This window comes from Bubalus kerabau, chromosome 1 (assembly GCF_029407905.1).
Source record: "Bubalus kerabau isolate K-KA32 ecotype Philippines breed swamp buffalo chromosome 1, PCC_UOA_SB_1v2, whole genome shotgun sequence".
NCBI lineage: Eukaryota > Metazoa > Chordata > Mammalia > Artiodactyla > Bovidae > Bubalus > Bubalus kerabau.
Genome location: NC_073624.1, coordinates 84,045,407 through 84,061,085, shown reverse-complemented (window position 1 = coordinate 84,061,085; position 15,679 = coordinate 84,045,407). Strand labels below are relative to the sequence as shown.

General features: G+C 40.6%; 1 protein-coding gene and 1 long non-coding RNA gene across 9 annotated transcripts in view; one reads left to right on the top strand and one right to left on the bottom strand.

Annotated features, from left to right (window-relative positions):
• YAF2 (YY1 associated factor 2) overlaps nucleotides 1–15,679 on the top strand; it is a 219,055-nt gene that overhangs the window by 125,270 nt on the left and 78,106 nt on the right. For 5 of the 8 annotated variants that reach the window (XR_008714559.1, XR_008714560.1, XR_008714563.1 and 2 more), the window contains exons 1-2: nucleotides 13,433–13,597; nucleotides 14,043–14,168. Coding sequence is in view for 4 of the 8 variants with exons in the window: in XM_055581178.1 (XP_055437153.1) it covers nucleotides 13,572–13,597; nucleotides 14,043–14,168 (152 nt within the window). In the remaining 4 variants the exon portion in view is untranslated. Of the gene's footprint in view, nucleotides 1–13,432; nucleotides 13,598–14,042; nucleotides 14,169–15,679 lie in introns of those variants that run through there. The other 3 variants (XM_055581137.1, XM_055581132.1, XM_055581153.1) reach the window with 3 other exon arrangements.
• Nucleotides 5,170–11,671, bottom strand: LOC129652507 (uncharacterized). Its single transcript, XR_008714573.1, has 3 exons — nucleotides 11,515–11,671; nucleotides 7,780–7,918; nucleotides 5,170–5,319 (listed from the first exon to the last, which is right to left on the bottom strand). It is a non-coding gene; the product is annotated as an uncharacterized LOC129652507 (long non-coding RNA).

Here is a 15,679-nt window from a genome sequence, read left to right as displayed (position 1 = left end):
TTGTTAAAATGTTTACTATACTACTCAGAGCAATCTACAGATTCAATGCAATCTCCATCAAAATATTTTTGGCATATTTTGTAGAACTAGAAAAAATAATTCTAAAACTTGTACAGAAACACAAAAGACCCTGAATAGGCAAAACAATCTTGAGAAAGAACAAGCTGGAGACAGTATGCTCCTGGATTTCGAAATATACTACAAAGCCAAAGTAAACAAAACAGTATGGTATTGGCACAAAACACTGGCACAAAAACAAACAAACAAAAAACAAGCTCATTAGAGCTCAGAAATTAACCCACATTTATACGGACAATTAATCTACAACAAAGGAGCAAGTATGTACAATGGAGAAAAGACACCCTCTTTAGTAAATAGTGCTGGGAAAACGGAACAGCTACATGCAAAAGAATCAATCTGGATTGCTTTTTCACACCACACACGAGTTCACTCCAAATGAATTAGAGACTTAAAGGTAAGATCTGAAGCCTTAAGATTTCTAGAGGGAAATATAGGGAGCAAAATATTTGATATTGGTCTTAGCAAAAATATTTCTTAGATATACCTTCTGAGACAAGGGAACAAAAGCAAAAATAAACAAATGGGACTGCATCAAACTAAAAAGCTTGTTGCACAGCAAAGGAAACTATTAACAAAACAGAAAAGCCACCTACTGCATGGGAGAAGATATTTGCAAATGATACATTTGATAAAGGGTTAATATCCAAAATACACAAAGAACACATACAACTCAACATCAAAAAGCCAACCCAACTAAAAAACAGTCAGAGAACATGAATAAACCTTTTTTCCAAAGAAGACATATAGATGGTTAACAAACACATGAAAAGATACTCAATATCATTCATCAGGGAAATGCAAATCAAAACCACAAATATCACCGCATACCTATCAGAATGACTATTATCAAAAAGACAATAAATAGTGTTATCAAGGATGTAGAAAAAAGGATATCCTTGTGCACAGTTGGTGGAAATGTAAATTAGTGTAGCCATTATGAAAAATACTAAAGATATTCCTCAAAAGATTAAAAATAGAATTACTATATGATCCAGCAATTCCATGTCTGGCTATTTACCCAGGAAAAAAAAAAAAACTAATTCAAAAAGGTACATCATCCCAATATTCATAGCAGCATTATTTACATTAGTCAAGATGTGGAAGAAAACTAAGTGTCCACAACAAATGAATGGATAAATAATATGTAAGATATCTATCTATCTACACACACACACACACAATGGACTGTTGTTAGTCAGTCGTTCGGTCATTTCAAACTCTTTGTGACCTCATGGACTGCAGCATGCCGGGCTTCCTTGCCCTTCATTATCTCTTTGAGTTTGCTCAGACTTATGTCCATTGAGTCGGTGATGCCATCCAACCATCTCATCCTCTGTCACCCCCTTCTCCTTCTGCCCTCAATCTTTCCCAGCATCAGGGTCTTTTCCAAAGAGTCGGCTTTTTGCAGCAGGGTGCCAAAGTACTGGAGCTTCAGCTTCAGCATCAGTCCCTCCGGTGAATATTCAGGGTTGATTTCCTTTAGGATTGACTGGTTTGATCTTCCTGTCCCAGGGACTCTCAAGAGTCTTCTCCAGCTCTACAGTTCACAACCATCAGTTCTTCAGCACTCAGCCTTCTGTATGGTCCAACTCTCACATTTGTACGTGACTACTGGAAATGGCAACCCACTCCAGTACACTTGCCTGGAAAATCCCATGGACAGAGAAGCCTGGTAGACTACAGTCCATGGGATCGCAAAGAGTCGGACACGACTAAGCGACATCACTTTCACTTTCACTGAAAAAACCATAGCTTTGACCATAATCTGCCATAAAAAGAAGCCTAGCCATTTATAACAACGTGGATGGACCTGTAGGGTGGGTATTATGCTACGTGAAATAAGTTAGACAGAGAAAGAAAAATACTGTATGATTTCACTTATATGTGGAATCTAAAAAACAAAATGGATGAACAAACATAACCAAATAGCAACAGACTCATTGATACAGAGAACAAACAGGTGGTTGCCAGAGAAGAGGGCAGTGGAGAGAGAAGAAGAATAGGTGAGAGAGATTGAGAGGTACAAACTTTCATATATAAAATAAATAAAATGTACAGACTTCCATGGTGACTCAGATGGTAAAGAGTCTGCATGCAACACAGGAGATCCAGGTTCAATCCCTGGGTCAGGAAGATTCCCTGGAGAAGGAAATGGCAACCCATTCCAGTATTCTTGCCTGGAAAATCCCATGGACAGAGGAGCCTGGTGGGCTACAGTCCATGGGGTCACAAAGAGTCGGACACAACTGAGTGACTAAACACACAGAGGTATGCAATGTACAGTGTGGGGAATATAGTGAATAATTAAATAGCATTTTTGTTTGGTGATAGATGGTAACTAGACTTATCATGCTGTTAATTTTGAAATGTATAGAAATATCAAATCACTAAGTTGTATACCAGTATCTAACAGTGTTGTAGGTCAGTTATAGTTCTACAACAAACAAGCAAACAAACTCATAGGAAAAAAGATCATATTTGTGTTTACCAGAGGTTGGAGGGGTAGGGGGAGGCAGAATTGAAAGGCTGTCAAAAGGTACAAACATTCAGTTACAAGATAAATAATACTGGGAATGTAATGACTGAGCGACTGAACTGAACTGAACTGAATGTACAACATAATTTACCCTGTTGTATATTTACATGAAAGTTGTTAAGAGTGTAAATCCTAAGAGTTCTCATTACAAGGAATAAAGCTTTTCTATTTGTTTAATTTTGCATCTATATAACATGATGAATGTTCACTTAATTTATTGAGATAATCATTTCATGATATATGTAAGTCAAATCATTTGGCTGCATACCTTAAACTTATAGTGCTGTATGTCAATTATGTTTCAATAAAACTTGAGGAAAAAGTAATCCTGCAGATCAATTGAGGTGATTAGTGAAACACTGAATATATGATCAAGAAACATAAAAATATCAACACAAATACTGCACCATTTGTGAGATGTGCTAATTAATGTAAACCTTTTACCAGGCATGATAATGACAAGGTGATTTTGCAGTATTTTGCACAAAAAATTGTCTTTCAAACATACGTTGGTAAATGGATCACTATATTTTACTGTGGATAAACCCAAGCCATATTTTAAAGAATACTATAGAATTAACTCCTATATTACATGCTGATAGACAATAACAGATGAAAAAATTTTGCCAACAGATGAGTCATTCTGCTATCTGATAAAACTGAAAAGGCAGTGGGAAAAAAGCCTTGCTATCTAAAAACATCAGAGACATTTATCTGGGGGTGAGGGGTGCCTCTACCAGGGGAGCTAAAAGCAAATGTGGAAACTCAAAACCATCAAAGTAAAGCTGCTTATCCTCCTAGCAACTGGCATGACATCATATACATGAAATCTTACTTGGACATCTTATCACACAGAAATGCTTTGATGTCAGTTTAGAATCAAGGACTTCTATATGCTTCTTAAATAATCAGAGGTTTCTATCTTCATAAACTGTTACAAAGTTCTTTTGTTAAAACAAGTTAAGACAAGATTACTTTTTTAAAATGATGACATCTAGCATTTGTAAATGTATTAACTGTATGAAGAACATATATGTGTGTTTGAAATGAGGATATAACTGAGGATATGTCCTCAGTTAAACAATATTTATGCTTGGAAGGACTTTAGAAACTTTCAAATCTATAAAATTCTGTTATTTCAAAGTAGTTCATGAGTTTTATAGCAATTTAGTCACGGAAATACATATCATGATAAACAGTTCAATTAACTTTGGTAATTTTTCTCATAATAATAAGAAATTATAGGATTTGTAGAGACCAAGTGTTTAGGCAGCTGCTACCAACGAGAGGTATTTGAGCTATGGACTTGATTCAAATAGCAACTAAGACTCCATGTGTGGATGGAATGCTAGAATTTTAGAATTTTATACCTGGAAGGGACACGAGAGATTTTTGAGTACAATCCTCTCATTTTACAAGTAAGAAAACTGAGGACCAGAGAAGCCTAATGATAAATAATTTGACTTATATTTAGATACCAAAAAACAACTAGATAAAAAGCAGTTCCAGAGTAGGAAAACCAGAACCAAGTCAAATATCTTACAACCTTCAGCTGATTGTATACTTCTCTCCTTGTTTTAATCTAAAAGATGGATATTTTTTATTATCTATCAAATTCTAGCTGCCTGGAAGGGCACAGGGAACCCTGATCAGAAGAAATCCTGGTGTTTGACCTGGTTACCACACAGGGGTCTTCAGTGGGTCCAGGGAGGATGGACTGCCTAAAATTCACCAAGTTGTTAGGGCTTTCAAGCCTCATTGGCTTTCAGGGCAAGGGCTGATGATAAAAGGAAATGTTCATATTGAGTCTTCTGTGTACTCACCACAGAACTTTACAAATATCAACCCACAGTAATTCTATGAGGCAAGTATTAGCATAATTCCCATTTTATAGATGAGGAAATTCACATACAAAAAGATTAAATAACTTGTCCAATGTTATGCAGGCAGCAGTAAATTGTAGAGCTGGGATCAGCAACTGTTAGTCTGGCTCTAGCCATTCTGCTAAGCTACCTCAAAAGAATATTAATAGCATTCTTTCTAAGAGGGTTTCCCTGGTGGCTCAGACACTGAAGAATCTGCCTGCAATGCAGAGACCTGGGGTCAATCCTTGAGTCAGGAAGATCTCCTGGAGAAAGGAATGTCTACTCACTCCAGTATTCTTGCCTGCAGAATTCCATGGACAGAGGAGCCTGGTGGGCTACAGTCCATAGGGTTGCAAAGACCTGGACACAACTGAGTGACTAACATACAGACATACATCCTTTCTAAGGGACTGTCGATAATCGACTTGTTTAATCTGTATTATAGTCCTATAAATACCTAATATTATTAACTCCACTTCATAAATGTAAAAACTGGGGGACAGGTTAGGTAAATTTAAGGTAACACAGCTACTGAGTTTCAGAGCCAGAATTTGAATCCAAGCAAACTGGCTGTATAGATAATGTCATTAACTGTTGGTTAAGCAAACGGTTTTGTTTTGCCTATTGCCAACATTTATTCACATTAAACTTTGAAAATATATTTAATCTTTACTTGCCTGGTGGTACAGTGGTTAAGAATCCACCTGCCAATGCAGGGGACATGGGTTTGATCGCTGGTCTGGGACGATTCTGCATGCCACGGAGAACTAAGCCCACGTCACAGCTATGAGGCAGTGTGCCGCAACTGCCGAAGCTCACGTGCCTACAGCCTGTGCTCTGAAACGAGACAAGCCGCCACAGTGACAAGCACGCATGCCACAAAGAAGAGTAGCCCCTGCTCGCTGCAACAAGAGAAAGCCTACAGCAATGAAGACTCGGTGTAGCCAAAAAAATATTTTAAAAATATGCATTTAATCTGAGAAATGTCAAGCAATAGATAACTTCTAAAATATGTTACTTAAATATATTACTGACATACTTTTTTTCAAGAATATAATGTGCTAATGAAATGTACTGTTTAAGTGGCAATGTGTTTGCTGCAAGAAATCCTTGCCAGAATGGCTGGAGTTTTATTCAAACTATTGCAAAAACTAATGCTAAATCATTTTCTTATGAAGATATATGTGACAACAGATTGAAAATTCTCCTTAAACATCTGTCTCTAAGGTGATATCTCAGGGAAATATTACTTTGACTAGTAATGTTTGAGTTATGTTTATGTTATTGGCAGAAAGATTTGGGGTACTTAATAAAATTTTCAGATACGTTACAGTAGACTTCTCTGGGTCAAACATGTTAATAAAACATGTCTAAAATATATTTGACTTTATACTAGAGTTTCTAAGTGTAGCTCTATAATTACTGTATTTTATATGGAAATTCTATAAAATTATGTAATATATAATTGAGGATGAAATCTTTACAACTGTGGAGTTTATTACCATGATCCTTTTTATAATAAATGCAGTGCCATTAATTTGCTTGGCTATTGGATATGCACATGGAGTTGCTTTCCTTGCACTCCTCTCATATTGAAGGTGAAGACGTGTGAGGGCACCTAACAGAGTTAGTGATGTAGTATGACTGCAACTGGTGCTGCGATTCATGGGGTCACAAAGAGTCGGACACGACTGAGCGACTGATCTGATCTGATCTGATCTGATGGCTTAGACAGTAAAGAATCTGCCTGCAAATGTGGGAGACCCAGGTTTGATCCCCTGGAGAAGTGAATGGCTTACCCACTCTAGTACTTTTGCCTGGAGAATCCCATGGACAGGGGAGCCTGGTGGGTTACAGTCCATGGGGCTGCAAAGAGTTGGACACAACTGAGCAACTAAGCATGCATGCACATATGACTACAGTTAACAAAGATTATGTCAGTTTTCAACCCTCTGATTTCTAGGAATATCAAATTTACGGCCTTCTCAACAGCTAATCCAACCATACCATATTAAATATTCTCATAGACTGTGAAAGTGAAAAGTAAAAGTCACTCAGTTGTGTCCGACTCTTTGTGACCCCATGGACTGTATAGTCCCTGGAATTCTCCAGGCCAGAATACTGGTGTGGGTAGCTTTTCCCTTCTCCAGGGATCTTCCCAACCCAGGGATTGAACCCAGGTCTCCTGCATTGGAGGCAGATTCTTTACCAGCTGAGCCACAAGCGAAGCCCAAGAATACTGGAATGGTTAGCCTATCCCTTCTCCAGTGGGTCTTCCCAGGCCAGGAATCGAACTGGGGTCACCTGCATTGCAGGTGGATTCTTTACCAACTGAGCTATCAGGGAAATTTTTCATAGGCTGTAAATTTTTCCAACAAATTTCAGTAAAACCAATAAGGATAAATATAAAAAACCTATCCCAGAGTCTTGTGTTAAAAACTTAAATGGCACTAATAAAACAGAATTGATAAGAAAATACAGAGATAAAAGTGGAGTTGGTAAAGAATAGTAGGAAACCTTAGGAGAAGAAAGTATGTCAATAGAAAACTGAAATAAAAGAGGAAAACTTGAAAAAGGTCAACTGAAAAGGCAATATCTGCAGAAAACAAAAAGAAAAAACACAACAGGAAAGTGAAGGAAAAATGAACATAAATTAATGAGAATAATAGAAACCAAAAGAGAAAACTGAAGAAGACCAGAAGACCAAAGCACACATTTTTAACAAAAAAATTTTTGTGCCACACCACACGGCTTGTGGAATCTTAGTTCCCTGATGAGGATTTGCACACCCACCTTCTGCAAAGGAAGTATTGAATTCTAACTACTGGACTGCCAGGGAAGTCCCAACAAAAAGATTTTTAACAAAAAATCTGTAAGAACAGTAATATTAATATTTAATACTCAAATAGCTGTACATATTAATATTGACCCTATTATGAGGTAAGCAGATATCCTTTGCACCAAAAGGAAGTCACAGTGCAGATCGGTGGGGCTTTGGAAAAAAAAATCCATGTTCTCTATTTCAGATAATTCTTCTTTTTAAAAAGAGCTCCTATCTTGCCATTTAGTCGTGGGTAGAGACTGAATGCCTAACCATGGAACATCAAGTGACCATAATAACTGAGCTTCCTTTTATGAAATGAGTGTTCTTTTGACCACCAAATGATGAGGTTGAGTGTGCCTGGCAGAAATCTATTATCAAATAAGATATTGGATTTGAACAAAGATGAAAGACATAAGTAATTGCATGAGGAGTTCTTCAACAATGATTCTTCCTCTCCTTCAACCTATACTTACGGCCTTGTGGGAGTTTCTTATCACTGGTTTATCCAGTAGGAAGATAACAAATCCAGGACTGGTTTCCAAATGGTTCTTCATGATTTGCTGGCATCCAGGCACATGGTTGCATCATTATAGTTTCAGTGGAGAGATAGTTCTGGAGACCAGTAATAGAGGGGAAATTCTTTTAATGAGCATAATTGAGAGCAACACATTTGAATGCCCACATTATCTGAACTGAAACACGATCAGAAATATGGAGCTTCATTGATTCACCAGCACTTGCTAACATTTGGATTGGATTGTCAGGGACTTGGAGAAGACAAGATTGGAATATTGATACAAGAAGGTCTGGAGAAGAGGTATATGAATGGCTCTTGCAGAACACAGACAGGGTGTAAAGATATTTGTTCCATGCAAATATTTATCAAAGGGTATCACTTGAAGAGGAGGCTTTCAATAATCAGGTGGACAAAGTGATGCTCTCTTGATGTCTGTAAGCCACTGTCCACAGCCACCCCAATGCTTTCTTAATGGACCCATGTGTAAAGTGGTCATATGTCTTGAAATTGAGGCTCTGCACAGGCTCAGCGATATTATCTGTTCAGGAAGGCAGACCTTGTAGCCTTGCTACAAATTAGCTGAATTACCAAATTACCACCGAGGGCTTAACTAGTTAACAGCATAAACCAACACTCGGCCTTCTATTTGATATCCTTCTTGGAGGGACAAGCCAGCTATCTGTTGAGTACATTGGACTACTTCCCTCATGGAAGAGGACAGAAATTTTTTCACTGGGTTATACATACAGACACACACATACATATTATAGATTTGCCCTACCTGCTTCTGCTGGCATCACCATCCATGGACTCATAAAACGTCTTACTCATTTTCATTCTATTCTGTACAACACTGGTTCTGATTAAGTACCTGGCCTGACAGAATAGTGGAGTGGCTTACTCAAGATTCAGTCAGTTTGAAGACAACATCCAAAATGTGGTTTATCTCCCATCTTTCATCATCCACATCTTACATCTTAAAATGCAGCACATGCTCTGAATCAGAGCCCAGGACGTGGTACAATCCTTCCCATAGCCAGACTAAAGAGTGGAATAAAAAGGATGGAAGTGGTAGTGGCTCTTCTCACTATTATACCTAAAATCCTGATTGCAGAGTTTCTGCTTTCCATCCCCCTAACATCAAACTCTAAAGATCTGGAGATCTTGATTCCTGGGGTAGGAATGCTTCTATCAGGGACCACAACAATCGTTCTTTTACTGGACTGGAAGATGAAACTGCCAGAATGGATGTTCAGTGCTCCCCATGCTTCTGAACCAACAGATTAGCTTTTTTTGGATGGAGAGATGGATCCTGATTATGAAGGGAAAGTTGTGTTGCTGGAACACTGTGAGGGTAGGAAGGACTATGTCTTCAACCCAGAATGCTATTGAGTTCACCTCTTAGTACTTCAATGTCCAAAAGTAAAATTTAATGCAAATTTCAGCAACCAAATCAAGGCAGGACCACTGAGCATTTAGGAATGAAAGACTGAGTCACCTTTTCAATCTGAATTCATCTGCAAATTCTTACAGATCCACATTACTTTGTCCACAATTCTGTAATCAAAAAGCATTGAAAATTGAGAGCATTTTCACATTTTGCCTGATCTGTAATCATTCAGCAGTAAAACCTGAGTAGAACTGATGTGAGGTAACTTATAGACTTTATTTTCCCACTTAGTGTGAATATTTATGTTTTGCAGAAACATTAATGCATCTGATTATAGGTTACCGCTTCAGAACTCATGTGGAGTATTAGGTAATTATGCAGTATTTGGAAGATACTTTTGAAAATCCCAAATATATTATTTATGAAACATATCCAGGCTTTAAGGGTTTCAGATGAGGATTGTGAGGCTGTACCAGCAGTGTTACAAGAATGTGCTGGACATGTTAATTAAAAAAATCTTTGCTGAACTTTTTACTGGTGTTATGGGGTGAATTCTGCCCCCACCTCCGCCATTCACATTGAAGTACTCCTAGTACCTCAGAATGTGACTGTTTTTGAAGACAGGGTCTTCAAAGAGGTAATTAAGATAAAACGAGGTCCTTAGGTTAGGCCCCATTCCAATATAACTGGTGTCCTTACAAGAAGATGAGGTTAGGACACATACACAGAGGGAAGACCACATGAAGAAACAGAGAGAAGGCAGCCATCGGACTTCCAGCCTCCAGAATTGTGAAAAGATACATTTCTGCAGCTGAAGCCACCTAGTCTGTGGTATTTTGTCTTGACACCCTAGAAGCTAATATAACTGGTAACATATAATTTTTATAACCAACAAAATACCCCAAAACACCAACAACTAAACAAAAACCTATCAACGTTTTAAAGTATGATTGGTTTTACAGTTGTAGCTTATTATTGTTATACTTTGAGTTCTGTCAGGGAGGGTTTCTAGCTTATTTCTGCCTAATTTATACAATTTTTTCCCCTCAAATTCCAGTTGATAAGCAAGATGGCACTCATTTCAGTTATTAGCTCCTGTTGCCTAATAACTATATACAAAACCTTAATACGTATTTTTTATTGTCATTGTTATGCTTGTCTTATGGTATAAGCTCAAAATTCATCAGAACATCCTGGGGGCTCTGGGATCCAAGGTCAAGTTTCTGATATTTTTTATCCACCTCCGCAGAGAACAGAATCCTGTGTGCAGGATCCCACACAGAGTTTCAGTAACTTCTCCAGTCTTCACCATTCTTGGAAGCATAACAGAATGGAAATTAATATTATTATATCAATGATCCAGGGATATTTTAATTTTTTGGCTGTGCCATGTGGCTTTTGGAATCTTAGTTCTTTGAGCAGGGATCGAACCTGGGCCGCCTGCAGTGGAAGCATGGAGTCCTAATCACTGGACCGCCAGGGAATCCAGGGATTACTTTAATTTTAAAAAGGTATATCATTAGTAAACTTCAACAATTTGGTCCTCCCCAGAAAATGAATTTCTGGTTCTTTTATAAGGACTACTTTGCAAAGTTGTAAAGTACAGTTTGAAGGGCTGTTGTAAATTTCAGCATAACAGGCTATAAGTCTTGGTATGAAAAAAAACCTCATTGTAGAATTGTGACACAGGTGAATGTATTTGTTCTGAGAATATTTATTGACTGCCTACTACGTGTCAGACTATCCTAGATGCAATGATGAAGACAATAAATAAATGTTCCTACACTTCTTGAGTTTATGAATCCGAGATGAAGTTTATTTCATAGTGTGTGTGTGTCGTTGAGTTGTGTCCAGCTCTTTGCGACCCCATGGATTGTAGCCTGCCAGGTTCCTCTGTCCATGGGATTCTCCATGCAAGAACACTTGAGTGAGTTGCCATGCCTTTCTCAGGTGATCTTCCCGATCCAGGGATTGAATCCAGGTCTCTTGCATTGCAGGAAGATTCTTCACCGTTTGAGCCACCGGGGAAAGTACTGTTTCATAGTGGTGGATGCTATATTCTAGCAAAATGGTGATTTGCAGCACTGGGGATTTTTTGCTCCATTTGCTTTTCTTTTAATTTAAAAATACTTTGTTGCCATCTTGCCATCTTTTGCAAGTAGGCCAGTTTTTGTTAATCTCATTGATAATCCATCCAGTTGAGGAATTTAAAAACATCACAATACCTTAGAGAGGAAGGAACGTGAATTGAGATAATTTTAACCCCTTTATTTCACAGAGGGAAAAAATGAAATGACTTACCTAAATCTACCCATTGCATTACCAAGAGATTGAAGACTAGGCCTTAGATCTCTTGTGTGCCTTCCTCATAGTTCCTGGGTTTCTGCATCGAGGTGTGAATTTTAAGAAGCGATGCTTGCCAAAAATACAGGTGGTGCAATAAGTTCAGAAATGGCTGTAAACTGTAAACCTCATTTGGTTAACCAAAAAGTAACAGACACACAAAAAACAAACTTGTGGTTACCAAAGGGGAGAGGGAAGCAGGGAGGGGCAAATTAAGGATTAACAGACACAAACTAATATGTATAAAATAGATAAGCAACAAAGATATATTATAGTACCCAAAATTATAACCATTATCTTGTAATAATTTATAATGGAGTATAATCTGTAACAATATTGAATCACTATGCTGCAGCCTGAAATTGATATTGTTAGTCAACTATACTTCAATTGAAAAAGAAAAGAAAGAAAACATGACTTGGTGAAAGACTGACAGGATATTTGAGCTCTAACCTGACCAGTTCATTAAAGAAAACATTTAACCTGGTCCCTAAATTCCTTGTCTTTCAAGTGTAGTTAGGCTAGTTGATGAGAACATTTGCATAGTCACAAATGTGTAAATTTCCAGACCTTTAAAACACGAATTTGTGTAAAGAGATTTACAAAGTGCCTGCACATAGTGCTAAAGAGTATTTGTTTTTTTTAATTAGGCCAAGTCTGAGAGCCTAAGCAAAGTTCTTGATCAGCGAGGTGACACAATGTTACCAGAATTTTATTTTTAATCTGGTTGTGAATTACTGAATAGATTGAGGAGGTGGGGCTGAAGCTCAGAGACTAGTTGGATGGCAACTGCCAGAGTCCAGGAGAGCATCCAGTACGCTGAAGTAAAATCAGACCTGGGAGGACAGTGTTCTTTTTTTTTTTAATTTATTTTTAATTGAAGGATAGTTACAATATTGTGTTGGTTTCTGCCATGCATCAACATGGATCAGCCATAGGCATACATAAGTCCCCTCCTTCTTGAGCCTCCCTCTCTCTTTCCACTCCACCCACCCCACCCTCCTGGGTTGTCACAGACCCCCGGTTTGAGTTCCCTGAGTCATACAGCAAATTCCCACTGGCTCTCTATTTTACAGATGTTAGTGCATATGTTTCCACGCTACTCTCTCCATTCATCCCACCCTCTGAAAGTGTTCTTTCCTTAACAACGTTCAGGGCATATCAAGCTCGTTATTTAAAAAGAGGAAAAAAGGTCTTATGAGTGTTTTCTTCATTTTTTTTTTTTTTGAAGCAGTTACTGTAGAGGCCTCGGAGTCGAGAAGAACGCATCTGCAATTAAACCAGGGTTAGAATCCTAGCTTTATCCTTTTCTAATTATGTAATATAGAGGAAATCACCTAACCTCTCCTGAGCCTCAGTTTCTTTTCCTCCGGAGTAAGGGCAACAATCCTTACTTGGTAGAGCATTCGTGTGCACAAAACCAAGTGGCTTAAAGCACCTAGCAATGGCGCTCACTGGTGGCTCCCGCCTGCCCCCGAGGATCCTTCGGGCTGGGGAAGACGCGCCGAGACGCGCCAGGCCCGGAAAGCGGTTCTACCTGGAGACCGCGGCCGCGCTCTCTGGTCCGGAGCTGAGCTGACCTCCGAACGCCGGCCCACCTTGGCCCAGGCTTCGGGCGGGATGGCAGAAGATAACCCCAACAGAGCGGCTCGGGGGACGCCCAAGGGAAGCAGGCGGCTCGGGGCAGAGAGGTGGCGACGGCGTTGGAGGCTGCGGCGGCCACCCCCACGCCGCCGCAGGCAAACTCGCCGCGAGTGCTGGGCCGCGCTGGCCGCGTTTGAAGTCTCCGGCGCGGCCGCTGGTTGGCTGGCGCGGGTCACGTGGCCCAGGCAGGAGTTTCCCCGACAGCTGGAGGCTGCGTGGGATCCGGCGGCGGCTCCGGAGCTCGGCGGTGCGGCCTTCCCCACCCCCTCCCTCCCTCCTCCCCCGCCCGCTTCCGCCCGGCTTATTATCCTCCTTATTGACAAACAGAGCGGCTGCGGCGGCGACTCTCGGCGTGCGTTTGTAGCCAAGTCATGGGAGACAAGAAGAGCCCCACCAGGTAATAGCGCCCGGGCCCCGGGGCCCGGACTGTGCAGGCGGCGGGGCCCTTGCGCCGGGCTTCGGGCGGCCGCCTCGCTAGCCGCCGGGGCAGCGGGGCGAGAACGGGGGCGGTGCCGCCGCTGTGCGAGCGCTGCCGCGTGAAGGGCCGGCGCCGGCCGCCCCACAATGGAGCCGCGATGGCGGCGGCCCCGGGTGTCCAGCGGCAGCCCTGGGTGTCCAGCGGCGGCCCCGGGTGTCCAGCGGCGGCGGCTACTGCTGCGGCCGTGCTCGCGCCCCCGCCTTCCTGACTCCCCTCCCCCTCCGGGCGAGAGCCTGGCGCGCCGGGGACCGGCGGGGCGGGGGTCGCGGCACTGGGGCTGGGGGCGGGGCGGGGGCGGCTGCGGGGCCCGAGCGCGGCCCGCTGGTGACCCCGCGCCGCGTCGTGTCCGGGTTATGTCCTGCAGGCCGAAGCGGCAGCCGAAGCCGTCCTCGGATGAGGGTTACTGGGACTGTAGCGTCTGCACCTTCCGGAACAGCGCCGAGGCCTTCAAGTGCATGATGTGCGATGTGCGGAAGGGCACCTCCACCCGGTGAGTCCCTGGCCTGCCCCGCGCGCCGCCAGCCCCCGGGGTCCCGGCGCCGAGGACGCCCCTGCGGCCGCCGCCCCCTCCCAGGATACTGGCAGACCCGGAGGGCCGAGGCGAGACTGAGGTGGTGGCCGCGATAGGAACTGGGTCAGATTGATCACGACCCGAGCGATGCTTTGCGGTGAGGGTAATTGAAGAGGCTGTAATGTTTTTTGCTGCCAAGAGAGACTAAATTATTTAAGGGAGGCATTAGCTCTGCCGCGATTAATTTGTGTCGCTGGATGTAATGCCACCCCCACCCCCCCATCCGCACCACATTCTCTGGATGAAATAACGTTGGCTGCATTGTTGTGATAGTGTGTAGGAATCAGAAAAATCATGAAACCCTCTTTAGGAGCAAACGATGTAATTTAATTTCGTTTCTCAAAAAAAGTATCTGATTAGAAAATACACAATAGATTAAGCTTCCTTTTTTAATATAGACTCTGGAAAGGTCAAATCAGGCATTTGTGTAGTGTTTTAAATCTCAGTTCTTTAATGTTTTATAAATAGTTGGAGGTGAGCCCAGTCACAGGGACACATTTTTCCTGAAAGTATCTGAATATCTTTAGTTTGATTAAATGGCAATCTATTTTACTATACAAATGAGATAAAATGATCTCTGCCTATTTTCAGTCTTTATTTCATTGTCAGCTTACAGTATGATAACAGTCTTTTAAAAAACCACTTAAGTGTATTAAGTGGATAAAGAAGATCATTCAGGAGATTCAAAGTCAGTGACATTCTTGAACTGCCAGCACTTGGTTGCTGTCATTTGTGGCCTGATATTTAGAGGGCATATATTTTTGATTAAAGTTTCTTGGAAAGTGAATTATCATGAGTATACGAATGCAATATACTGTTGCTTTTAAAAAGGTCTATATGATATTAACCTTGGGGAAATATATTCAGTAGAAGTTATGATTCTAAAAACGAGATATCTTGATTCTAATTAAATTTTAAATGTAGAGACATAAATGATTATAAAAAACTTGAAATTTGAAGATTTGCTTATTGAAGCTAGCTGCGTTTGACATACCTGTCTTTTTGTAAACCATAATATGCTGTTTGTATAGTCTCATTAAATTCAATAAATTGTTAAATATTTTCCTGATATCTTTTAAAAAGCAAACTTTTGAACAACTACTAAATTCAAGGGAATGTAAACAACATACGAAAAAGGAAAAAGCACCATTTGCTGAAATGAATGTGGTAGCTATTTTTGGACCCGTGATTTAAGTATTTTGAAAAGCAAAGTATCTTTATACCTTTTAGTTTATATAAGGTTTGATTTGGTTTAGATTATATTTGTTTATCTATGTAGTACTTTGTACTGTTTTAAATGCTCAATAAGCAATGTTAAGAAAAGGCAGGAACTTTAATGTGGAGACAGTTATAATCTTAACCTCTGGTACGGTATTGTTGCTTTTTGTTGTTCCCTTTCTATGTTCTTGTAGCCATTAGAAAAATACTGA